The sequence below is a fragment of the Ipomoea nil genome, unplaced genomic scaffold (assembly GCF_001879475.1).
Source record: "Ipomoea nil cultivar Tokyo-kokei standard unplaced genomic scaffold, Asagao_1.1 scaffold2826, whole genome shotgun sequence".
Taxonomy (NCBI): Eukaryota; Viridiplantae; Streptophyta; class Magnoliopsida; order Solanales; family Convolvulaceae; genus Ipomoea; species Ipomoea nil.
This window is the reverse complement of record NW_017619254.1, coordinates 4388786-4416678: the sequence shown is the minus strand read 5'-3', so window position 1 is coordinate 4416678 and position 27893 is coordinate 4388786. Positions and strand designations below refer to the sequence as shown.

Genomic DNA, 27893 nt, shown 5'->3' with positions numbered 1-27893 from the left:
AAAGTATCTGTATGAACATATATTGAATTCCAACTTTTAAGTATAAAAAATATTTCGTAACAAATTATTTATTGACACGAAAGAAAAGAAGTACAAATATAGACGATTTTAAAAAATGATTATGATAATACACAAATTTCTATACATATCTTAACTTGCTCACCTACCCACTTCTTCATACATGTTAGAGCTCCATAATCATCATGATTAAACAAAAGGAAAATAATGTCAATGCAAAAGATATACTTAGCATTAACATTCATGGATGTTACTATCACATAATTGCATGCTTATGACATTTCCACATCAATGGAACTGTTTCTGATCTTTTGATTATGTTTATCCAGCTGTTGAATTCCCCTACCTAAACTCTTCCCACCAACTTTTTGGGTGACGAAAAAAATTTACTATCCGAAACTGTGCACTGGATTAATCCCAACTTATAACCCTAACCCACAAATGACTACAAGAAAATAAACCAATCTTCCCACCAACTTTTTGGGTGAAAAAAAAAAACTCACTATCTGAAAATGTGCACTGGATTAATCCCAACTTATAACCCTAACCAGCAAATAACCACAAGAAAATAAACCAATCTTCCCACCAACTTTTTGGGTGAAAAAAAAAAATTCACTATCCGAAACTGTGCACTGGATTAATCCCAACTTATAACCTTAACCAGCAAATGACCACAAAAAAATAAACCAACTTAGATTGTGGCTCTCTTCTCACCAACTTGTGTTGCCTGTTGATAATGCCATCCAAAGCATACCAAACAATCACCAAAATCTTTAAATACTCCATGCAAAAGATAACACCATCTGCACTTAATCATGACACAGATTCCCTTTCATAAGGCTAATCACATGATTATCAGCCAATTCTTGAATGGGTAACAAAAGCAGAATTGACCAACTTTTCTATTGCATTTGGATGAGGGTTCAGTTCAAGAAGTGCTCTGTAAAAACATTGGTCATTTGCCCATTTAAGGTCAATTTATGAGAAAGTCAGCAAAATGACACTTAGGGCAAGAGAGGGTTACAAAACATGTACCATGCTCTCCTTTGTTCAGAAAACACTATACATGAATAGATGGTAACAATGAGAGTAGTGACTATGGTTCCGAAAAACATGCCACTCTGGTTTTTAGAGCGGCCTCTCTATGAGACGAGTTAGATGAGATCCTCCAAAGAGAGAGTATAGCATATATGGTATGGAGAGGAGTTATCTCTCTCTTCTTCAATGAATTGAAGGTCGAACAACTTTGTGGCGATATGGCAACATTGTCAGACACTCATCGACGCCCGTTTGCCCAATGCCTGTTGTTGCCAGGTCTTCCGTGTGGATTTTTATGGACTTGACCTTGCTTCGGGATGTCTTGCAATTCCATAACCTGTATTGTTCGCTGCTTCTTGGCTAAAGAAAAAGTGAAAAAAAAAACATTATTATGGGCTTCAAGAAGGGAATTCATTCAAGTGAACGATGTGGAGAGTTAGAAACTAACCATTTGCAGCTTCTTGGTAGCGTTCCTGTAGTTTCCTCTTTGCCGCTTCCAGTTTCACTTGAACTGAATCCTCATCTGAAGTCTTTAACTTCTAACCAAACGAAATTATATTAGTTAGATAAACAATCAATTTTCTATTTTATATGTAAGTGATCGAAATCCAGTTTGATCCTCACATTTTGGTTGGAAACAACCGGCCTCTTCTGAAGCTTGCTTTTATCTGGTTTCTGCTGGAACTTTTGCTCGACAGCTGGTCTTGTTGGTCTTCCTGGCCCAAAGTCGCCAGCAGAAGGCTTATTTAGCTTAGAGTCGGTTTCCTGTTTCTTCATTACGACTTCTTGCTTCTTTGGTGGTTCGTTCTTAATGTTTCTGGGAGCAACATTTGGCCTTTCATTAAATTGTGGTTTCCTAACAGGAACATTATGGTTCTCCACCGAGGGCTTTCTGCCATTTTCATGGTTCTTGTTGAATTCCCCACTGTTTCGAGGATCTGAAACAAAATCCCCAATGAGAAAAACAAATCTCCGTTAGTGGGGAATTCTATTAAGAACCAAATAGCAAACGCTATACTGTAAAGAATAAGGGTGCATATCGAACTCACTTCCATCAAAGTCCATGCCATCAAAGAACTTCAGAGTTCGAGTGAGCAAAACAAAAATAAACAAAAACCAGTCAGTGCTAACTTTCAAGGGAGGATAGCAAGAGCAGATTTGTTCAAGAAGATGTGTACCTGTGATAACTCCATTGAAGCAGTCGTAAAGAAAGCTCCCTCATCCAAGGGTGGCGAAGGAAGTCCCTCCTCCTCCTCCTCTTCCTCCTCATCTTCAACCACCGATGCTTTTACAGACTCTGGGGTGCTTTCTGCACATTTAAATAGTCAATAAATCAATCTTTAACCTTATCTTGAGTGCGTTTATACCCCAAATCAAAGGCTCCTAATAACTACCTGTAATGGCTGCTGTAGCTTGGACCCACTCATCTACCATGACCTTCCAATCCCTACAATCAACATGAATGGAACAAATCAGTGAATGAATGAAGATAGAAGGAAGCTATGGGCATAATTGAGCTTATTCGAGCTATAATCTTGCTTTCTAATTAATGCTATGCATTTATAAAATATAAGTTCTCCCCAACAGTGATAACTTGAAGAGCAGTGCTATTCAAAAAAGGGAATAACCACATACACATAAATTAATAAATGAAGAGATCAAACGTTATTGATGGAAAACTTTCATTTAGCCTATGGTTGTAGAATCCAGGTACTAAAGGATTAAAGATTTCGTTATGGAATGGGCAAATAAAGTAAAATTTTCATAAGCAAAGGAAAGTCAAAATTGGCAAATAACAGAGGAAATGGTTTTGATATTATCAGGGCAACAGCCATGAAAATAACCTGTCACCAAACATTTTGCAACTATACCGAAAAAGAGCACAATCAGAAACGTTGGAAGATGATTTTCTAACAAAAAAGCAACAAGCCAAGAATTACGTACTCAATCAATGTCCGGACAAGATGCTTAATCTGTTTAGATCCATGTTTTCGTAGACCATTTACAGATTTCCCAATCTCTGTGGCCTGAAACAAGAGTGATTCAATTAAGTCACTGCTATATCAAAGTAGACTTTCCAGTAAAACAGAAAGCAAAAGATCAAACCTTGAGTGTCTCCACAGACAAATCCATCAATTGAAGCCTCCTCAGGGAATCAAACAATATAGAATCAGACTGTCATCAAAAAAGGAAAAAAAGCACCACAGATCAAAACCCACCAATGCCATTATTAATCATGCAAATTAAACTGGCAACATATAAATTAGCACAAAAGCACTTGCAAGAATCTGTAAAAGCTATAAAAATCTAGGAAATATTTCTATTTGATCAACCAAGAGAGCATCTAAGTTTCCAAAAACTCTCAAGAACATAAAGTGCTCTTTAAACCCAGAATCTACTGAATTGATAAAGTTGGAAAAGGAAACAATTTAAACACACTAAAACCAGTTAGTGAAAAGATACTAACAAAAGAAATTCATATAAGATTCAACAACACCAATTAAAAGTAAACCTCTTCTTCGTAGTTATCGAGAATCCCCTTGATCCTCAAGACCTCCCGGACAGTCAAAGACTCTTCCTCAATCTCATCAGTCAATGCCTCAGCATCACCATAGCTGTAATTGCTGACCTGCTTCACATTCATCTCCGCACGATCATCTCGGCTGTCACAGGTTTTGCTCTCTTTACTCACACCATTCTCGAATTCCCGGGCGAACCCAGTGTTCTTACGCTTCTCTTTGACCTCGTCCTCGTTGGGCAAAGCCAATTCAACGTTGTTGCAGCCGGAGCACCTCGTGGCTTTGCACGTGAAGAGCATCTCAGCAATTCGATCCCTCCTCAATTTGAACTCCTTGGGGCAATCCATGGCCGCCACCATAACCGCGTGCTCAATGATACCAAAGATGTCAGAATTCGCACTCCGGAAATAGTCCCTCCATTTATCCATAGTCTCGGAACTCGTATCCATTATCGCCGGAACCCTCCCCAGATCGAAACAGTCAAATATATCCAAATCCAAATTCAATTAATACCCACAAACTAAAACAAGAATACCCAGATACCCTCTCCGGATGATCGGAAATCGAACGGAGTTTGATCCCAAGATTGATTCTTTTTTACGGAAGCCCGCCCGCCTAAATTTTATTCACCTAGATAATAAATAAATCAGTCAATCTATGTATCTATGCTATTCTGGGCAAACTCAGACACAAAAAGGGAACGGAAACTGATACCAAAGCTCTGTTCAGTAGGTTCGGACGATGTACTAGTACGATGATGATATATTCCCACAATAATCAATCGGAAAAATCCACAACAAAAACTTATTCAAGAAAACTCCGGTCCGGGGAAGAATATATTTTACTCTCTTTCTCTCTCTCTCTCTCTGTATTTTTATTCCCTCTCCTAACCGGAATACAATACAAGGTGCCTGCTCAGAGAATAGAGAATGCGAGTCTTCTGTCTTTTCTATAATTTTCTACTGCAATCTTTTTTCTTTCTGTTTTTTTTTTTTCTTAATTTTGGGGTTTATTTTTATGGAAATTGTTTTAATATTATATTTTGCGGGGTGGGAATAAGATAAGGACAGGTGGGCAGTACAAAGAATGGGCTCACAAGATCTTACCAATCTTTTAGAGATTTTTTAACTTTTGATCCCACGATTATTCAATTATTTTTATATTTAGTATCTGATCACTAATTTTTTTTTCAAATTAGTCATTTGGCCTAATTTATAATCATCAATGACAAATTTTTATGAATTAATTTCACTTTTGGTCCCACGACTTTTGATGTTCTATCACTTTTGGTGCACAACTTTAAAATTTTTTAATTTTGGTGCCTAACTTTGTTATTTTTATCAGTTTTGGTCCTTTCGGCCAAATTGACAGCGAAATGTTGTTGGATTTTATATTTTTAGGGGTAAAATTGTCATCCTAAGGAAGCATCTTCAATATCTAAACAAAATCACTTAAAATCATACCTATAGGTGTTTGATCGATGAGATGGGGAAGACGGGCAGAAACCAGACAGATCTATGGGATTTATAGTTTCGACAATTGCCAAACTCTTTTTTTCCTTTTAATATGATTTTTCTTTTGTTTAAATATTGAAGATCTTTAAATTGGATGACGATTTTGTCCCTAAAATATAAAATTCGGAAATATTTTACCATCAATTTGGCTGGAAGGACCAAAACTGATAAAAATAACAAAATTAGGCACCAAAAGTGAAAAAATTTAAAGTTGTGCACCAAAAGTGATAAGAACTCAAAAGTCGTGAGACCAAAAGTGAAATTAATACAATTTTTAAATTGGAAAATGTCAGAAAATTACAATATATTTTTTAAAATAAATTATTTGACTATTATGTACTCACGTTTAACAACATAAAGATACAAATCTGGTCGTTGGCTATCAAAAATTAGATTACTGGTCAAATGATGCAAGATTTTAAAAATAATAACAACAAATGCGGAAAAAAATTGAAAGTTGTGAATCAAATGTTCTATAAAAATAAAAAGAAGAAGTAGTAATCAGTATGAAAATGATAAAATAGTGATTGGATGAAAGGTGAAAAAAAAAAAAAAAAACTTCCAATCTTTAACTCCGTAATACTGATTAATTTATTGCCATAAACTTATTTTGGAAATTTTCATTCAATTACTTTTTTTATACCAAATTTTACACTTTTCGAGGAAAATGTATATGGTAATTTATTAATAAAATTAAAGATTAAAGATTGTTACTAAAACAAAATACAAACTTTTGCCGGCGAAATTATTTCGACCAAATTTATTTAGATATTAGATAGATACTAGTTGCCTTGTTATGGTATATGACTGAATTTATTATTATTTTTTTTTGAAAGGAAAAGCTTCAATATAATTAAACGATAATTTGTTTATTGAAATCAGTAATTAATATATATATATATATATATATATATATATATATATATATATATATATATATATATATAGGGAAAATGGCACTTTTTCCCCCTGTATTATATGCTTATAGTACTTATTCCCCCTGAGTTATTCATGCATTCACATTTGCCCCCTCAATTATTATAGAAGTGGCGATTTTTCCCCCTGATTATATTAAATGGACATTTCTACCCTTAAAACAAATATTTTATTTATTTCTCTTCTTCACCAAATTATTGCTTATACGTAGGGATGACCACGGTTCGGTTCGAACTGAACCAAACACTATAACAATCAAATTAAAAAATTTCGGTTATGATTCATAACATAACCCAATATTTGGGTTTCCGTTTATTAAAATCGTGAACAGGAAAAAAATGGATCCTGAACCGTGAACCGGAGGTTCAAATCGGAACAACTACTAGCAATAGCTTAAATTAGAATTATAATATTTGCAAATAGTGTATATTTTTTTCGCATTTATATTGACTCTCACATATAAGTATATATAATCGCGATTTGAGTTTTATTTTGAACTGTCGGTTCACGATTTTGGATCCAATTTGAACGGTTGGTTCAAACTTTCTTTTAAAATTTTATTTGTTTGTTTTTAAAATATTCTAAATTTAACACTTAATGTATTTTATTTTTTCAAATCGTGGTTATAATTTGTTGGAGAAAAAAAATAAATGAAATATTTATTTTAAGGGTAAATATGTCCATTTAATATATCAGGGGGAAAAACTGCCACTTAAATAATTTAGGGGGAAAAAATGCTATAAGTATATAACAAAGGGGAAAAAAGTGCCATTTTCCCTCTATATATATATATATATATATATATATATATATATATATATATATATATATATATATATATATATATATATATATATATATATATATATATATATATATATAATATGTGAGAGATTAATTATAATTTTTACCATTAAAAGTTGTATTTCTCGTAAACAACTTTGTAATTAGGTCGCAGATTTGACAATGATATAAGAACAATTTTGTCCGATAAAAAATAATAGTATAATATTTGTAAAGTAATGTATAATTGTACTATTATAGAAATGCCGACAAAAAATATTAATATTGATGGTTTTATTATGCGTAAAACAAGGATAAGAAAATAATGGCCATTATTATTTAGGACGCTAGGCCCAAAAAAATACGCACAACGGCCCGAGGTACGGAATGAGGACCCAAGCAGAATGGACAAGGCCCAAAGGGTGGATTACAAATGAATAAGCTATCTATCACTAGTCATTAGGAATCAAACCCAGACACAAGGGTTGAGAACACAAGACCGATACCGCTAGACTATAGTACTTGTAGCGTTCAGACCTCACCCTGATAGGAAGCCATGCACCCTATTTATATCCTAACCACCCACATCTCGCACCCTCCACGTGTACGTTCCTTGACTAACTTCATCCAACGGCTTCCACGTTCCCCACGTCTCAAACTCGCACACCACCACCTTGCACACATGCACACGCCGCTCACCCACCACCCACCTTTCACGCCATACCCCCGTGACGATGGGGCACGAACCAAGCACAAAGCCACGCACCCGGTGCGATGGCCGCGCCTCGGCCGGCCAAGGCCCATCGGCAATGCCCCTTAGCGACGACACCGCCACGGCGAACCAACCCCTGGAGGGTGGTGCAACCCCCGTGCGAGCCCGCGTTGGTCATGCCGTCGGGCGCACAGACCACACTGGCCACGTGCGCACCGCCTTGCCCGCCCCGAGCTATCGTCGACAAGGATCGTTGCCGATGATACCCCAGCCGAGCCACTTTCCTCCTTCGACCCTCCTGGCCCACCATAACCCCTTTGCTTGTTCTGTCACACCTCGGCCCAACACCACAAGTCCAACAGACTTTGAGCCCGTACCCAATATCTCCATCAAATATCATAATGATCTAAATCATTTCCAATAATGCAAAAATGTAATTGAAATATTGAGTTTTGTTCTAAATAATCAAAAGAATATTAATTAAACGAACAAAGAAGAAATAAAAAAACTTAACCTAAATTTTTTTTTAAAAAAAATGTAAGAAAATGATTTTCAAGATTCCTTATTTATAATCTTGATGCTCAACTTTGAATCCTATGTATTTAATCTGGCTAATTGTTTGACCAAAGTTTATGTTAAATTTTATATCATTTTTTTAATACATTCTAATATATTTGTAGTATATGTTTAACAATTATGTCAACTCTGATTGAGATGAGGTTTGAACCTAAGACCTTTCTTATAGAAATCAATAAGTTAAGAATAATAAATAGTTAATTCTGTTACTAAAATTTATACTAACAGAATAAAAGATTGTTTAAGGGAAAAAAAATATGATAGAGCGTAAAGAAGAAAAATCATAAACAAAATACTAAAATCAAAATAATCTAAACCATTTATTTCATAGTGGCAAATTAAGTTGTGCAACCGTGTGCACCACGCATGGTGCACACGAAATTTGATCCATAATTTCTATACTATAGATTCATAATTTCTATACTATAAATTCATAATTATTGAACTCTATATTCACAATTACAAAACTCAATGTTCATAATTTCCAATGTTCATATTCTCAATTATTGAACTCTGTATTCACAAATTACTGAACTATATGTTCATAATTTGATAAATATACAGTTTAGAAATTATAAATCTATAGTATAACAATTATGAATCTATAGTATAGAAATTATGAATCTACAGTTTAGAAATTATGAATCTACAATATAGAAATTATGAATCTATAGTATAGAAATTATGAATCTATAGTATAGAAATTATAGATATATAGTATAGAAATTATGGATCCAATTCTGTGTACACCTTGCATGATGCACACGGTTGCACAACATAACGCTCATTTCATAGTAGACTAGAGATTTATCTATCCACAAAAACTCATTTCACAATAATGGTTGAACCAAATGAACCCTGAGCAGAACACATAAAAAATTGGTATGTTTTTATGTTAATTATAATATGTAAATGTTATTTAGATCATTATCTTATGTAGCTACATTTAAAACTCATTATTAAAAATGTTAATATAGGACAATAGGATATCGTGACACAGTTGGCGCGCATTAAAAAGATGCCGAGACTACAACAATGTTGCAATCAATTTTGACAAATCTATAAAATGAAGAAATTTTAAAATAATCATCGTTATTGAATTCATTGATATCGTATATAAAATACTTCTTGTGCATTCATTAAATATATTATCACTGCTTAAATTAAAAATAAAATTATCATTAACATTTTTTTTTTAAAAAAAAAAAGAAGATTTATGTACCAAGTAACAACCAATTTAGTATTTAAAAAAAAAAAAAAAAAAAAAAAACACACGTTTATTTACGAATTACGAGTGAGTATTCACGTGGAAGTGGGGTCAATTTCTCGGCCGCAGCGGGTTGGGTCATGGGTGGTATGTAATTTTGAGCATTTCTGTGTCCCAATAAGTAGTAGAAGACGACGAGGGTCCGGCGGCTCGGCTTCCGGGCCGCGGCGCGTTGAAACGAAAACGAATACGGATTATGCTGAAATCATGTGAAGGTCAAGGGTGCAGTAACTTGGGCCCCACTTCTCGTGGTCCCATGTGAAAATTATTATCTACATATTTTTTTTTATTCCCTTACATATTTCAATTTCCATTTTTTTAATGTTTAAAACTGAATTTTCAATGAATCATCACCGTTATTACCACAATCGGATCAGTTTTAAGATATGAGTTCACTAGTTATGCTTTCTTGTATATATATTTTATTTTAAATAATATTGAAAAAGACAATTTATTTAAAAAATCTAATAAAAAAAAATTATTTTCATCACAAATCGTGCAGTACAAGTTACGATTATTATACTCATAGTTAATGTGATATGTAACAATTTAATTGATTAAATAGATTAAAAATTGAAAATGAACTAACTATTTGTTACGAATTGTATTAGTCTTTTGCCCTATCATATTATATAAATGAAACTATGATAATGTTCCCTACTTTGAGCTTGTAGTGTGTTGATACAAAAACAATCAAAGCATTGGCAACTCCATCTAAATTAGTTGAGTTGTTGATTTAATAATCACAAAATTTCAAATTTAAATAAATCTATATATTAGTTTTTTTAGTTAAAATCAATTAACTATATATGAATAGTATATGCTGATTTGTTTTATCGTGATCATTTGTTAGTTAGTATCATAAGATCAAGTTTATTTAGTCCACAATCTCGGAGTCTTGGATATTGATGCAATGGCATGTCGGCCGTTGAATACTAACAATATAATGGTGGGTATGCTCTCATAAGCCGCAAGAATTTAGTAAAATAATGAATGAGGTTGATAGTAGGTTGTTATGAAAATGAAAGAACATGTAAAAAACAACAACAAAAATAAACACATGATTCATGCGAAAATTTGTTATGACTGCTATACCCTCAAGGCGCTAACTAATGGTGTAAGAAAAGGATAATACTAACACGTACGTCAATCCTTCAAACCAACAAAAACGTTATCTTCCATACAATTATTAACATTATTAATCCATTGAGAGAATGAGATGGGGCGTTTTCTACTTTAACTAAGATAAAGGTCTTAGGTTCGAATAATGACAATGTAAGCATCTTGAAATTCATAACGAAGAAGATTAATTAGTTTCAGTGTTTAGAGTCTTTAAGTATAGTACTTTATTGACAAAAATTTAAACAACTCAATAATCAAATTGGTTGAAATTAACATTCAAAAAAAAAATTGGTTGAAATTAAACATTAAGACTATTACATTGATAATAGGAAACAATTGAGGGACCAAAATGTCCATTTTCCCTTTTTATAATAATGTTTTACGGACAATGTAAGGAATTTTAAAGGAAAATGTTCATTTCCCCCATATTTTTACTTAACAACTTTTTCCTCATGACGTGACTTTTACTAATTGAGTGCTAATGAATTGACTAACCCACAACTAAATAATACAGAGTAAATAAATTTAACTATCAATCACAAAATGACACATCAGCTCAAGAGAATAAATTTGTAAGAAAAATGCCGAAGAGGTTTGTACTTTGTAGCATTACTCCACAAAGATATGCCATTTAGACAATACTTTTATCAATATTTTCCTAAATATTATGATATTTGAGTAATTTGACAAATATTACAATTCATTATATTTTTAGCTATCGTGAATTAAGTGAACTAAATAATACGCCTTGTTTGGTAAAATAATTAATTTATGGACTAATTTTGATTTATTTGACCACTATTAATTATTTAACTTCGTTTAAAAATCAATATAAGTATTTGGTTAATTAATTTTTTGTATTCCAAAATGCTAAAATTCAAAAAGATATTCAAAGCAATTTTTTTTTTCAGTTAACTTTTTGAGAAAAGAAATTATACTAAATAGCTATCAGCTAACAGCTAATTTACCAAACACTTTCTACAATCAACTAATGTTATTAACTAGTTATACTCTATAATTAACTTAATCAACTAACAGTCATTTACCAAACAGGACTATCTTAAAAAAATAGTAAAACAGTTAATTTAAAATGTAAGAAAGTAGTAAAAAAAAGTTAATTAAAAATGTACATGGTATTGGCATGGGGGACCCAAAAGGTATGTATTCTGTGAAGAGTGGATACAGGCGGATAGTGGGGGACTACGAGAGTCAAGGGGGGGAATTTATGAATTGGTTATCTTTGTGGCGGCTCAAGATACCCCCGAAATGGAGAATGTTTCTTTGGAGAGCCATTTGTGATATATTGCCCACTACTACAAACTTGCTTATAAGGAGGGTTGATGTGAGCCCTTATTGTGCCATGTGTGGGATATCACAAGAGAATACAATGCATGCTTTAGTCATGTGTGACTATGCAAGAAACATTTGGGAACAATCTAACCTTACAATCCCCAACATTGTCACGAATATTTTTCATGTTTGGTTTGAGGAACTTCAAAATGTTTTAGATTCTGATGGAATGTTATATGCAGCATCAATTCTATACAACATTTGGAGAGCACGAAATCGAGCCGTATGGGAGGCATGCCTGCCACGGCCAAACTCCCTACTCCGAGCTGCCGTGACCGACAAAGATGCATGGCTCCAGGCACGCCCAATCCGTCCGCCAGCAGCACTGCCCGCCAATGCCGCAGCTCACGCTGCCGTCCACGACGCTGCCCACGGGGAGACCGCCTTGATGGCCGGAAATGTTGTGCTGAATTTGAGAAGATGTCGGGTCGACGCAGGGTATTTACACGACACGGGAAGGGCCACCGTAGGGGCTGTTTTGTTCGATGCGAACGGAGAGTATTTAGCGGCCTTCAATGCACCGTTGCCAACTTGTTTGACACCTCTTATGGCCGAAGCTTTGGCATGCAAAGAGGCTTTATCGTGGTTGAAAGGGAGAGGGGAGCAGAGTATTGAGTTATACACGGATTGCTTGACATTGCAACGTTATCTTGCTACACCAACTGCCGCGTTTCGCTCCTATGTGGGCTATGCTATTGACGGCTGCAGGCAAATTGCCACTTTATTTCAGTTTTGTTCATTTAATTTTATTCCTAGATCAGATAATTATTTAGCTCATGCATTAGCTACTACGGCCTATCAGCAACATTTTGCTATGTATTGGGATAACCACCCACCAAACATTATATCAGCGTTTTTTTAATGAAGCACCCATATATTTTTCAAAAAAAAAAAAAAGTTAATTAAAAATGTAAGTACGTATGATATTGTAAGGAATTTTAGCATGACACGCAATGATGTCAAACACAATTAGTTCATCATCGTATCTATCTACCTTAAACGTAGTGTAGTGACACCTGTCGTGTTACATTTCGTAATTACAATATGTACCATGTTTGAAGTGAGTAATTCGAAAGGAAAATGATAACAATGCAATTTGAACAGCAATTGAGGCATAGCTCAACTCACTAAAAGAAAATTGAATTCTCTCAATAATGTGTATACGACCATTGAATGTTAATCATGTAGATTATAAATGGATGTTTATACGAAAAAAAATAAAAATAATGATGTAGTGTGATAAAACGAGTTTTATAGTCTAAGGGTTCACGCAGAGATCCATAAATGATTTATTAAAATACACTTTTCCACAATAAATAATATTAAATTCTGCTACATAATGTGATTGACATAATAACAAATTTAGATATGTAATTAATATTTATTTTGAAAAGTTCCCGATGAATTTAAAAAAAAAAAAAAATTTAATAAGAGCATATGAAAATCGCAACATTTTAAAAGTTTTATGTGTCTTGAAATAGTTAGCAGTTGACTAAGTATTTTCCAAGAAGGAATATGCAAGTAATATGTGACATTATATGTTCATTAACGAATTACTAATGGAATAATTTATTTGTTAGCTTAGTCTATGTCTATGACTCAACCATTATTGAAACACATAAAGAGCTTGATAGTATTACCTCAAGTCTAAAGACGGAGTTTGAAATGAAAACTTGGAAAAATCAAGTATTGTCTCGGCTTGCAGATCGAGAATTTTCTTCAAGGAATTTTATGCACCAGTTAGCCTACTTGAAAAATATTTTGAAGATGTTTTATATGGATACGTATCATGTGCTTATATCACACTAACAGTTGCCCAATCTCTTGAAGCATATAAGAAAATGTTTAGACTCGAAGAGAATAATAAGGATACCTTAAGATCGAAAGTTCATTACTTCCTTATCGTCGGAGCACTACTTTTGGACCAGAAGCTCCATAATCGCATCGGGCCTAAAATTGCATTTGCGATGAAATTGCTAGCAACATTTAGTGCTCATCCTATAATAAAATATTGGAATATAGCTTAACATATCCTCCGGTATCTTCGAGATACAAATATTTCGACACTTATGTGAGAAACTAATATATGGTTTTAATGGACTTCTTGTGTACTGACTATATTGTTTGAACCATTGATGTCAAGTCCACAACTAGTTATACTATATTTTTACCCCCAATGTTCTAAATGAGGACAATAAAGGTTCTGTTGCACAAATGATTAATGGGTATGTTTAAGAATATTTTAAAAAATATATAACATCAATATTCAACTCATGTGAGCTCTAGAAGAGTCATGAGATACTCTAGTGACAATTCAGGAGATTTGTTCACAATGTCCCTTGTTACAGTTACTTTTGGAAAGATGTCTTTATGTGTAGGATTTGAATACAATTATCTTCAGAGAGAGTGTCATTTACTTGAATAAATTATGAAGATTGGACTTGAATCAATCTTGAAGGATAGTTATGCTGTGCATCCGTATGCACCATGCATGGTGCATACGGATGCCAAAACGACGTCGTTTTATTAAAAAACGCGTGTCTCCCCTTTAAAAAAATTCAGGTTCGATTCACAGCAACAACATTATATTGTTCATTCATTCTGGAATTTTAGTTCATAGATTATGGAATTATAGTTCATTGATTATGGAATTATAGTAATCGATTATGGAATTGTAGTTCATCGATTTTGAAATTTTAGTTTATAGGTTATGGAATTTTAGTTCATTCATTCTGGAATTTTTAGTTCATCGATTAGATTATGGAACTATAGTTCATCGATTATGGAATTTTAGTTCATCGATTATGGAATTTTAGTTCATCGATTATGGAATTTTAGTTCATATGTTGTTGCTGGGAATTGAACCTGATTTTTTTTTAAGGGGAGACGCGCGTTTTATTAAAACGACATCGTTTTTGCATCCGTATGCACCATGCATGGTGCATACGGATGCACAACATAATTTGCCAATCTTGAAGGTTGGGTGCTGAAGACCAACAGTTGTACTATTTTCCCTTTGATTGAGTTTTTGGTTATTTTCTTAATTAAAGATTTTTTAATATGACAGCTAGTGTAACACATAAATGTATTCATATCATGTACTATTTCTTTTCCCCGCTGAGTTTTTATATATAATAAAGTTTTTAACGAGGCATAAGTATGATAGAGTCGTCATATAGTAATGTCCGAAGTGAGTGTTGTGAATCAATATATATAAACATCATTATCACTATATGTATTATATTATGATAATATATCTTCATCATTTGTAGTATTACAATTATACTAGAATTCTATATATCTTGTGTATATATTATATTGAAAGATAATTAATAAAAAGTTGATATTTTCTGTGTATCTCTCTTATTCTCCCTATTCCCTATTATATATTGAATTATTTTATCTGTTCACACGAAGATTCCTTGATATCACAACAATCTTAATTTTTTTTTTTCATAATTTCTTATATTTATTGAGTTTCATTAATATGTTTAATCAAATACAAACTAACGAGAAATTAAGAAAATTATAAAGAGGTATGTAGTAATATTCTAGTGAAAATGCCAGAATATCGCGAATGTCGGAGCACACGTGTTTCAAATCTGGAGCTTGTGCAACCGTTTTCTGACACGTCAAAATATTTACGGATAGGATAAGATGAGTCAGTTACAGCGTTGCAGCATTATTTTTCGAAAATAACACGTGTTCAATGTTCCTTGCTTACTTGGTCAAATCGGTGGGACTATCTTGTACCACATGCAACAAAACCATTTCTCTGAAAAACCAAAAACCGCGTGAATATTATATACTCCCTCCGTCCCTTTGTTTTGTCACATTTGTTTTTTCACAATTTTTAATACAATAAAACAAATGTCAATTTCATTTCTTAATATAATAACTGTTATTTGCACAAATTATAATTTTATATATATATATATATATATATATATATATATATATATATATATATATATATATATATATATATATATATTCTAATTAAGTGAAAACAAGGTGTTAGGTGAGAATGTGTAGTTTTTTGTTGGTCCTTGATTTTGGATGATCTAAGGATTGATATTTATTGTGCAATATGTCAAGTTATTTGAACTATGCAATATGTATAGTTGTTTGCATTGTGCAAATAATGAATTTCACGAATCTAATTATGACCGTACAAAATCAAACATTCAATGGTGTAGATTTGACCACACATTCTCACTTATCATCTTGTTCTCACCCGATTGGGAACATTATAATAGTATTCTATATTATAAAAATTTAACTTAAATAATATTAGATTCTTTAATATCATGTTTAGAAATTAAAAAATTTTAATTTTAAAGTTTTTTAATGTTTCGTATATATACCACAATTTGGTATGATAAAAAATTTAGGCCCTAATCCTTCCCACTTTAAAGTGATTTAAGACTAATTCGGAAATTTCAACCTACTTTGACATCCTTAACAATTATACTGTTTATACAATTATACATATATTTTTAATAATATGACTGCCCAACTTGTAATCCACCATATCAAAACCTATCACCCAAAGAGTAGACCAACTCTTTTTAGCTCGACTCTTAGTGAGTTCCTAAAATTTTCAACTTAATCCACCTTTATTACATGGTATAAGATGTATTAGCCTATGCCACTTGACCCGTTTTAACAGTTCGAAATGTCACATTTCAATTTAATCCATCTTCATAACATGGTGAGACAAACTAACTTGTTCTACCCAACCTGTTTTAATCTCTACAAATGTCACATTAAGAAGGGGTATACCTTTTTTTTTTTTTTTTTTTTTGAAATTAGTGAATGGTAAATTCTACTTAATCCGGCAGGGAATTTCTTAATGCTCTAAAAAAATTTATATGGCCATACAGTTTTTTTTTTTAACCGCCAGTCAATGGTGTTAATTGCAGATTAACTTCAATTTAATTGACTAAAGTGACGTGCTGTTTCCGTAAGTAAGATTAGTTAGCGTGGGTAGGATAATTTTTTTTTTTTTAATTCATTCAATTCATAATTAGATTACTAAAGCACAATTCAAATATATATGTAGATTATTTAACCCTTTTTTTTTTTTTTTTTTTGCTAATTTTAGCATATTTTGCCTTTATCAGTAAAAATAAAAAAAAAATTACAAAATTGTATGTTTCCGGAGATGACGAGGTTGAAACGTTGAATGGATGAATTGCGTGTTTACTTGCGGTAATGTGTTGTTTGTTTGTCTGCCGTTATTTATGTTTTTTTTTTTTAATAAAAAAAAATGATGCAGTGTAGTCCTCTAATTTTAATTAATTTCCCTTTCAGGCACAAACATTTTGATTTGATGTTTGGAGAAAGCAACTTTTGAACAAGAAAATGTTAAATTAGTTGCAATCTAGTTGTTGTGTTTTATTTGAGTGTTGATATAATGATATGCTTGCAAGCCATCACGCCCGGCCCCACCCGCTTCTTTTCTTGAAATTTGTGGACTTCTTATACTCTCAACAACTTTCTTTTCTTTTTTTTTTTCATTAATTTTTATTTAATTTATAAAATAAATGAGTAAATATTACATGCATGGTACATGAATATTTTAAAATAATGTTATTAGTTATGATATTTAATCAGTCAACAATTTTAAAACAAGGAGCAACCTCAATCAAATATATTAGAGAATATATTAGAGTGTTACTTATAAATTTATAAGTTGAACTTCCAACATGAGCAATCTATTAATCACAATACGATACAAGACAACTTATTGATCACAATATGATACGAGACTTACTCTGTGTACACTTTCAAATAGTGATTGCATGTTTATCTCGTCACTGAAAAAATTAAAACGTCAAATAGTAAGAAGGTAGATTACATTAGGGGTGTAAACAAGCCGAGCCGAGCTTGAGCCTGGGTGGGCTTGAGCTTGAGCTCGTTAATGGAGGCTCGGCTTGAGTTTGAGCTCGAGCTCGATTTTGACATTGAATTTGACTTATTTAATACTTTTGATTTAAAATTCAAACTACTTTGTTTTATCCATGCATAAATAATAGAATCTTTTAGGGATTTTTAGTTTAAAATTTTAATTTCTAACTGTTATTTATATATATTATTATTATTATTATGTATTATATATATTATATATTATATGGCTCGCGAGCGACTCGGCGAGCAACAAGCTTAGAATATCTAGGCTCGGCTCGAGCTTGATTTTGACCGATCTCGAGCTGAGCTTTGACCGAGCCGCTCGCAAGCGGCTCGCGAACTGCTTGGCTCATTTACACCCCTAGATTACATACATTTATAAGAAGAAGAAGAATATTTCTATTTACATAAAAATTATCTTCCGTTTAGCTTATAGTATCATTCTTAAAACATTATAGAATATTTCATTGATTAATTAGTATAATTCTGTCAATTATTAAGTGGTATAGTTAGAAATTAGAATGCGGCTCGGCATTATCATTTGTCAAATTAGATGGTCCCATCTTACAATTAGTGTTTTATTTATTTATTATTAATTACTGACTGTATAGATTATAGAAATACAAGTGTTTTCTTCGTTTTTTTTTTAAAGAAAATATTGTACATAAAATTAAATACAATAATGTAACTTTAAAACCTTTATATCCAATAATAATTTGGACCGAATTAATCCAATAAAGTCATCTAAGCATGCATTTACATTGGTTGGAGGAAGAAATTAGAAAGGAAAAGAATTGCAATTCAGTAGAAATAATGTAGAAATTCAAATTACATTATTTGGAAACGAATTTAAATTACAACCAACCAAACACCCCGTTAATGTTAGGTTGTTTTGGAAAAAATAGTTAAATTGGCCTCTATGTGGCTAAGTCATCCAAATAGTGCAATTAAGCCCTCTAAGTAAAAAAAAAAAAAAAAAAAAAACTTCATTCAAATTTTCTAAACCTGTAAAATTGTTCAATTGTATCCAAATCGACCAGTATAGTAGGTTAATTCTTCCCAAGCTTGACAAGTGTCATTTTTAAAAATGTTACTCCCTCTGTCCCATTTTGCATGTCTTACTTTCCTTTTTAGTTTGTCCCAAAATGTTGTCCTCTTTCTAAAATTGAACATCACCATCATTCTACTTTTTCCCAAATTACCCTTATGACTTTTGCTTTTATTTCCAAAAGTGAAAAAGTGAAGGGCATAATTGGAAAATACATAGCATTTACTTTAATTCCTTAAAAAGCGTGCAAAAAGCAAATGAGACAACCAATTCGGGACGGAGGGAGTATTTATTTATTAAAATATAAAATGTAAAAAAAAAAAGTACAAATTATCCTAGTTGTGCACCCTCGTCCCTTAAGAGAGGTCGAGAGTTCGAACCTTCTCTTGTATGAAAAAATCAATCTGATCAGTATTTTGCCCCTTAATTGGACTTGGCCGGTGTGAAAGATGATTAGTCTGAGTATGGTACAGGCTTAAAGGTGCATTCTATAGTTAGGACCTGCTCAGGACACCTCAGGGTCGTCATATCGTGGACCGCGGTGCACGTGCACCGTGGTCAAAACGGCGCTGTTTCTTTAAGTAAAGAAACGGTGCGCCGTTAGTTTTAACGGAGCGTGCATTTTTTTGTATGTTAATTATTAACTGACACTACAGTATATCTAAACCGACACTGCCTCACGTATTATTTTTATATTATCAAATGAAAATGCAGTTATATCAAAATGATACTGCAGTAAAATGAAACTGAATAACAGTTCACATATTTGAGTGTATATTGTACAATGAAGCTGTAATTATATCAAAATGATCATCTAGTTGTGTTTTAATAAAATTATAGTGTATATAAAATAAAATTAAATAAGATTTTCACATATTTGAGTCTATAAATATCGAATGAAACTGTAGCTGTGTTGAACTGAAACTGCAGTGTATATAAAATGAAACTGAATAATAGAGTTACTTTTTGCGAAATGGTGTGGAACGGCGGGAAACGAATGTCGTTTCTTTTCATTAAACAAAACGACGTCGTTTTGATGCGCGGTGCATAATCGATTATGCACCACGGTGCACGATAAAATTTGCCGGACACCTCGTGGATGGACCAAAAAAAAAAAAAAAAAAAAAGAATTCACACTATGGCCTTATTTGGCAATCATCAGATAGCGAATTGTGTTAGCGGGTTTGACCAGCAAATTGTATCAGCGATTTTTAAAAAGATGTTTGATAAAATTAGCTATTGAATATTAGCGGTTAACATGTAAAATGATCTATAAGAACATTGTATAATACGGAGTAATAAATAAATAAAAATATTAAATTAGTACTCCGTAATAAGAAGGAAAAAAAAAAAAAAAAAAAAAAAAAAAAAAAAAAAAAAAAAAAAAGGGACAAAGGAGAGTTGCGCAGGCTCTCCTTTTTAACTTTGTCCCACATCAACAACAAACCCAAGGAGGAGGGAATGCCCATCATTAAAATTTCAATATCCATTTTCTTTAAAAAAAAAAAAATCATTACAAATAAATTCAATACCCATTGGATGGTATTAAAAAGGAAGCCTCAAGGCTCCTATATAATAGGAGCCTTGAGGCTTCCAGATTGAATAATCAATTTTTTTTAAAATTTTTTTTTGTTGTTCAGGGGTATTTTGGAGAAAAGTTGTCTTTCACCAATACGCCAAACCCAAAACGTTGCGTTTGGAATTTCAACAGTTGAAAATCAATCCGCTAATTACCAAACATCTTCTTAAACGGTTTGATTGAGTCAAACAGTAAAAGAAGGTCAAATTCACCAAAAATTGGCGGATCCGCAAACAATCAAACATGCCCTTTCACATATAATGATATAATTTAACGCATCCTCCTTATCGGGTTAAATCAATTACAAAGTAATAAGAAATAATAAATCATTATGTTAAATATCATATCTAATTTTGTTATGACAAAAAAAAAAAAAAAAAAAAAAAAAAAACTTTTTAAAAACATAATTTGAATGAAGCACGAAACCAGTAAAATAACTAAAATTGTGCCAACCAGACACCAACTATTAAAGAATACTGGGGAAGGAAGAAGTCAATCTCAATTATTTTTCATGTGAAACAATTTTGAACAAATAAAGCAATTAACAAACTTTGGTCAATGGTCCGACCACAAATTTGATCTTCACTCAACCCTCCAATTCACAAGTCAAGTTTATGGAAATTGAAGTCCATATATATTTCCTAGAAGCTGCATTTTGTAATCTACTAATAATATATAATGCCAACACTCCAACAACTTGAATCACAGCATTCCTATGACAAATTTTAGGTCAAACAATAATGTTGCCACATTATTTTATATTTACCACAAAACCCTCTCTCACAAATTATATGATGAGTTAGACTTGTTGCGATGGTTTGACCAACAACCCGTGCCCTTCGGGGCCAAGAGCCCTTACGTCAAGTCGGCAAATAACTGGTGGGCACATGTGCCAATTTAGTCTGAATTTTAACTTAAAGACGTTCTTTTTTAATGTTATAGAGTATGTTGAGCGTATTACGTTTTCAATGCATTTAATAATTAATTTTATCCAATAAAACTCTTGCACCGACTCTAGCTGTCTTGAAAGAAGCCTTGGAGGGAATTATTTTGACGTGTTTAAATTCAATTTTCATTATAATTTTTGTATGACACATTGAAAGATGCACATTGAATGCCCATGGGAAAACAAAATATTAAAGTTGAAAAAATGGTATAGATGGATCAAAAAAGTATGGTGCATATCTTGTCAACTACTCCATTGGTTTAGTCAAATTTAAACCATGGAGCACGGTATGGTAAAGTCAACAATTTGTAATTCGAGTAAAAAAAAAATCAATTCTTTTATAATATAACATCAGATTTAAGTTTTGTAAATAAAACAATAGAAATTATGATATCAAATATACAGAGAGTCTATGTCGGAGCAGTTGTGTAAATGGAGAAACATTGCCAGTAGTGGGCTAGACCTGTAATTCAAGACCAAAAAGTGTTAGTTGGGCCAAGTGATTTGTTGGGCCGAATTATTTTCAATTTGTCCAATTCTTCCAACATTTCAATTGTAAAATTGGAGAAGCTGAAAAGGTTGTATTCTTCTATCTATGGAAAAGTCCGTAACCGCTATTAAAGTGCGATTTAGATGAAGTCCGTTTTGTGTCCCTAGCTAATAAAGGACAAGGAGGTACACCAGTTTAAATTGCCTGATTGGCTCAAACTAAAAAGGTTAATAGACAACTCTCATGAAAAGTCGAACTTAAAACCTTGTAGTTATCAAGTTAACTATATAATCAACTTAGATTATGCTGTTTATAAAGGTTGTATTCTTTGTTTCTCAAGTTAATGATGGTGTGTACAATCTTTTTACTCCACAGAGTTAATGGCAGTGTCACCAGTGTGTGTATAATCTTTTCTCTCTTCTATATATTGTGCACTTCAAAGTGGGCAGGTAGCCCAAACATGTTCCTTTAGAAGATATTTCCATTCAGTGCTCTCCGATCCTTTTTTATTTGGTGGACCACTGAGTCTTGTTGAGCATATAATCATTAATGTGCAATCTAATTATTAGCATAGATTTTTAGTTGAGATGGGACACATGCTTCAATTTGATATAGAGCAATGCCAAAGGTCATGAACCAACTTGCACACTCTATGCACATCAACTTTCTTATGACCATTGCTTGTGGAACTATAACATTTATTCCTAAAATAGCTCATCACTGGAAACTGGAAAGTGCTTCACTGTTGTTCAGGTTAAATTATTATAATGTAATAAATAATAATAATAATAATAATACTATAATAGCAATGCATTATCAATCATGCAAATTAAACTGGCAACAAATATATTAGCACAAAAGCACTTGCAAGAATCTGTAAAAGCTATAAAAATGTTGGACAGATTTTCATTTGATCAACCAACAGAGCATCTTAGTTTCCAAATACTCCTGGGCATTCTCAAGAACATAAAGTGCTCTTTAAACCAAGAATCTACCGAATTGATTAGGAAACAATTTAAGCACACTAAAACCAGTTATTGGAAAGATACTAACAAAAGAAATTCATATAAGATTCAACAACACTAATTAAAAATAACCTCTTGTTCGTAGTTATCGAGAATCCCCTTGATCCTCAACGCCTCCCGGACAGTCAAAGACTCTTCCTTGATCTCATCAGTCAATGCCTGAGCATCAGCATCGCTGTAATTGCTGACCCGCTTCAGATTCATCTTCATCTTCATCTCGTTTGGGGCAATCCATGGCCGTCACCATAACCGCACGATCATCTCCATCTCCGCACGATCTTCGCACGATCTCCCCACGTGGAGGTCCAATAATGGGGAAGCTCACGTGGGTTTTCTGGTCTGATCTCCACCACCGCCTGGTAGACTTAAGCTGAATACAGATGGCTCCAAGAAAGCACACTCGGGCATGGCCAGCGCAGGGGGAATTCCCCGTGACCACTTGGGCAATTGGATCATGGGATTTACCTTCAAGATAGACGTGACAAGCAGCTTTATAGCAGAATTCTGGGGATTCCGGGAGGGGCTAATCATAGCAAAAAATTACGGTGTTCTGAGTCTTCTTGCGGAATCATATTCGGAGGCCTTGGTCCGAGCATTACACAATGACTCGAGATCCAACCCGGAAGCTGACACTTTGATTGTTGATTGCAAGTCTTTGATGGAAGGTTTTCACGAGTGTGAGTTTCACCATGTCCTTCGAGAAGGAAATCAATGTGCGGACTTCTTAGTCAATTTGGGACATAGTTATTTTTGCGGGGACAACTTTGCTGGATCTCCTCACTAGCGATATGAGCTCTCTGCTAGCTCGGGATGCCAACAGTGTGGCATCGAGACGGCTTTCTTAATCTCTGGGGCTCCTAAGCTCCTTTTTACTCACCAAAAAAAAGAAAATGATAGTGTTTGACAAAGTGTGAAAAATTAAAGTCAAAGAAAAATTTTCTTTACTTTCCTGGAAAATAACTTCCCCTCATTTATTGAAAGTCGTTTTCCATGATCCACACACATGCTACAATCTTCTTCACCTACACATTACCATTGCCACCACCACCACCACTTATTATTATTATTATTATTATTATTATTATTATATAACGAATAACACTACCACTACTATCACCAGCACCACCACCACAATTACTACTACCACCATACCACCAACATCACACTACTGCCACCGCTGTCACAACCATCACTACCGCCACCACATCACACCACCATCACCACTTATTATTATTATATAACAAATAACAGTACCATCGCTACTAACTCTATTAGAATGTAATATATGTTCATAGCTACTTTCTCAACCTAAAAAAAACAAATAGTAAAATACCGCTACACTGAGGCTCGAATCCATGACTTCCTATTTGGATAGTCATTTCGTGTTACTAAACCACAAGATAGTGACACAATTAAAATGTTTAATTATATACTTCTGCTCATTTTCTGTAAAATAAACTAAACACACAAAGATAATTTAATGGAATACAACAAAACACTGAAAATGAAAATATTTTATAGAAAATGACTTCTTAGTAGCGTTCCTGTAGTTTCCTCTTTGCCACTTCCAATCTCACTTGAACTGAATCCTCATCTAAAGTCTTTAACTTCTAATCAAACGAAATTATATCAGTTAGATAAACCAATTACTGAAAAGATATTAACAAAAGAAATTATCTAACCTGCTTCACATTCATCTCCATCTCCGCACAATCCCCGCACGATCTCCGCACGATCATCCGGGCTGTCACTGGTTTTGCTCTCTTTACTACTCGCACCATTCTGGAATTCCCGACCGAACCCAGTGTTCTTACGCTTCTGTTTGACCTCGTCCTCGTTGGGCAAAGCCAATTCAATGTTGTTGCACCCAGAGCACCTCGTGGCTTTGCATTTGAAGAGCATCTCAGCAAATCGATCCCTCCTCAATTTGAAGTTTGAACTTCTTGGGGCAATCCATGGCCGTCACCATAACCGCGTGCTCGATAATACCAAAGAAATCAGAATTCGCACTCCGGAGAAGAAGAGAAGAGAGAAGGCGGAGTCTTCTGTCTTTTCAAAAATTTTCTACTGCAATTTTGTTTTTTAATATTTCCTTTTGGGTTTATTTTCGGAAAATGCTATGTGTATTTTAATTTTGTACTCCAATGCAGACACTTGTATTGGGATTCACATCACAAAAATAGTTTATCAGAATTCGTCACATCAGGGAGTAAATCTAGGGTGCAAGATTAGGGAGTACATGTAGTAGAACTCTTTATTTTATGGAATCTGTTTTAATATATATTTTGAAAAAATTGTAATTTTTATCCCTAAATTATAGAATAATTATAGAATTTGTATCTGATTTTTTTTTTGAAAGGTATCTGATTGTTAATTGTGTTTACTTTCATTCCTAGAGTGTGTTTTGAAAATTTCTGAGTTTTCCGTGTTTGGCAAAGCATGGAAAACTTAGTGAAAGGAAAACAACTTCAAGTCAAAGGAAAATTTTATTTGCTTTCCTGAAAAATAACTTTCCCTCCTTTTTCATGATTCACACACATGTTGCAATCTTCTTCACCTACACACTACCATTGCCACCATCACCACCACTACTATCGTCAGTGTCACCGCCACCACCACTACACTACTACTACAGTATTACCATCACCACTTATTGTAATTATTATTATAATAACAAATAACACCACCACTATCACCATTACCTTCACCCACACACTATCGTTGCGACTACCACCACCACCACTTATTATTATTATTATTATATAATAACAAATAACACTACCACAAACACCAACACGACCACTATCACCACCTTCACCACTACCACCATTATTATTATTATTATTATAAATGTTGTTATATTCTAAACAAACACAATTAAAATGTTTAATTATACAATTCTACTCATTTTCTGTAAGAATTAAATAGAGCAAGACAATTTTCTGGAATACAACCATATACTGAAAATGAAAATGTTTTATGAAAATGACTCATTTTTTCAGAAAATGTTCTTCTGAAGGCATTTTTCTGGTTTCTAAAAAGTAATATCGTTGAGGTTTACAATGCTAATACTTCTTAGTGGCGTTCCTGAAGTTTCCTCTTTGCCACTTCCAATCTCACTTGAACAGAATCCTCATCTGAAGTCTTTAACTTCTAATCAAACGAAATTATATCAGTTAGATAAACAACCAATTTTGTACTTATATGTAAGTGAACTCCAGTTTGATGCCCCCACATTTTGGTTGGAAACAAAAACCAGTCAGTGATAACTTTTAAGGGAGGATAGCAAGAGCAAATTTGTTCAAGAATGATTAGAGGATGTGTACCTGTGATAACTCCATTGAAGCAGTTGTAAAGAAAGCTCCCTAATCCAAGGGTGGAGAAGGAAGTCCTTCTTCCTCCTCCTTCTTCTCTGCTTCTGCACATTCAAATACTCAATAAATCAATCTTTAACCTTACATTGAGCGCGTTTATAACCCAAATAAAGGCTCCTAGCAACTACCTGTAGTGGCTTCTGTAGCTTCGAACCATTCATTTATCATGACCTTCCAATCCCTATAATCAACATAAATGGAACCAATCAGGGGATGAATGAAAATAGACGCGAAGCTACAGACATAATTGAGCTTATTCAGCTATCAAAGCAGTGTGACTGATAACATATTTGATCATTAGGCAAACAAACGTCAAGTAAACTCAGGCCATAATCTTGCTTTGTAATTAATGCTATGCATTTAGAAAATATAAGTTATAGATAACTTGAAGAGCAGAACTATTCAAAAAAGGGAAATAACCACATATACATAAATTAATAAATGAAGAGATCAAATGTTATTGATTCAAATAAAGGGTTAAAGAGTCAAGGTACTAAAGGGTTAATAAATGAAGAGATCAAACATTCTAGCATAAGGTTGTAGAATCCAGGTACTAAGGGGTTAAAGATTTCGTAATTGAATGGGCAAATAAAGTAAACTTTTCATAAGCAAAGGAAAGTCAAAATAGGCAAATGAGGGAGGGAATGTTTTAATATTATCAGGGAAACAGCCATGAAAATAGCATGTCACCAATCATTTTGCAACTATACCGAAAAAGAGCACAATCAGAAACATTGGAAGACGATTTTGTAACAAAAAGCTAGAACCATTTAAAAGCAACAAGCCAAGAATTACATACTGGATCAATGTACAGGCAAGATGCTTAATCTGTTCAGATCCATGATTTCGTAGACAAGTCACAGGTTTTCCAATCTGTGTGGCCTGAAACAAGAATCATTCAGTTAAGTCACTGCGAATAAAGAAACACATATCAATATCAAGGTAGACTTTCCAGTAAAATAAAAGGCAAAAGATCAAACCTTGAGTGTCTCGAAAGAAAAATCCATCAATTGAAGCCTCCTCAGCGAATCAAACAGTACAGAATCAGACTGTCATCAAAAAAAAAAAAAAAAAGAGCACCACAGATCAAAACTCACCAATGCCATTATCAATCATGCAAATTAAACTGGACAACAAATAAATTAGCACAAAAGCTATAAAAATCTTGGATAGATTTTCATTTGATCAACCAGCATGCTCAATAACATAAAGTCCTCTTTAAACCAAGAATCTACTGAATTGATAAGGAAACAATTTAAGCACACTAAAACCATTTACTGAAAAGATACTAACAAAAGAAATTCATATAAGATTCAACAACACTAATTACAAATAAACCTCTTGTTCGTAGTTATCGAGAATCCCCTTGATCCTCAACGCCTCCCGGACAGTGAAAGACTCTTCCTTGATGTCATCAGTCAATGGCTGAGCATGAGCATCGCTGTAATTGCTGACCCCCTTCAGATTCATCTTCGTCTCGTTTGGAAAAGCCAATTGAACCTTGTTGCAGGCGGAGCACCTGGTGGCTTTGCAGGTGAAGATCATCTCAACAAGTCGATCCCTCATCAATTTAAAGTCCTTGGGACAATCCATGGCCGTCACCCTAACCGCGTGCTCGAATCCAATTCAAAAAAGGTTCTCCCGCGCGAGGTTATGATTCTGCTTTTCATCCCTAATCCCTAA

General features: G+C 33.4%; 1 protein-coding gene and 2 long non-coding RNA genes across 7 annotated transcripts; all 3 read right to left on the bottom strand.

The window, feature by feature from the left end:
• Nucleotides 1-857: 857 nt before the first annotated feature.
• Nucleotides 858-24673, bottom strand: LOC109159110 (probable mediator of RNA polymerase II transcription subunit 26b). 5 transcript variants are annotated; one of them, XM_019307134.1, is made up of 11 exons: nt 4290-4511; nt 4114-4205; nt 3569-3934; nt 3163-3231; nt 3001-3083; nt 2451-2503; nt 2235-2365; nt 2106-2133; nt 1681-1994; nt 1505-1595; nt 858-1416 (listed from the first exon to the last, which is right to left on the bottom strand). In XM_019307134.1, the coding sequence occupies exons 3-11, from the start codon at nt 3932-3934 to the stop codon at nt 1295-1297; spliced, it is 1257 nt and encodes a 418-aa protein (XP_019162679.1). In that variant the 5' UTR covers nt 4114-4205; nt 4290-4511; the 3' UTR covers nt 858-1294. The 5 variants fall into 5 exon arrangements, with proteins under 5 accessions (XP_019162679.1, XP_019162680.1, XP_019162678.1 ...); XM_019307135.1 differs by lacking the exons at nt 4114-4205; nt 4290-4511 and adding an exon at nt 24519-24673 and having other exon boundaries at nt 3569-3685; XM_019307133.1 differs by having other exon boundaries at nt 4114-4511.
• On the bottom strand, nt 22632-22976 carry LOC109159112. The gene is made up of 2 exons (XR_002050500.1): nt 22895-22976; nt 22632-22785 (listed from the first exon to the last, which is right to left on the bottom strand). It is a non-coding gene; the product is annotated as an uncharacterized LOC109159112 (long non-coding RNA).
• A 1088-nt stretch (nt 24674-25761) lies between the features above and the next one.
• LOC109159111 lies at nt 25762-27221 on the bottom strand. Its single transcript, XR_002050499.1, has 5 exons — nt 27191-27221; nt 27010-27092; nt 26339-26391; nt 26163-26254; nt 25762-25989 (listed from the first exon to the last, which is right to left on the bottom strand). It is a non-coding gene; the product is annotated as an uncharacterized LOC109159111 (long non-coding RNA).
• Between the last annotated feature and the right edge of the window lie 672 nt (nt 27222-27893).

Coding starts and splice junctions, on each gene's coding strand:
- LOC109159110 (XM_019307130.1), bottom strand. CDS start 4,024: ATGGATACGAGTTCCGAGACTATGGATAAATGGAGGGACTATTTCCGG. Junction 2,134..2,234: donor CTTCAATGGAGTTATCACAG/GTACACATCTTC, acceptor CGAACTCTGAAG/TTCTTTGATGGCATGGACTT. Junction 1,995..2,105: donor TGGCATGGACTTTGATGGAA/GTGAGTTCGATA, acceptor ATTTTGTTTCAG/ATCCTCGAAACAGTGGGGAA.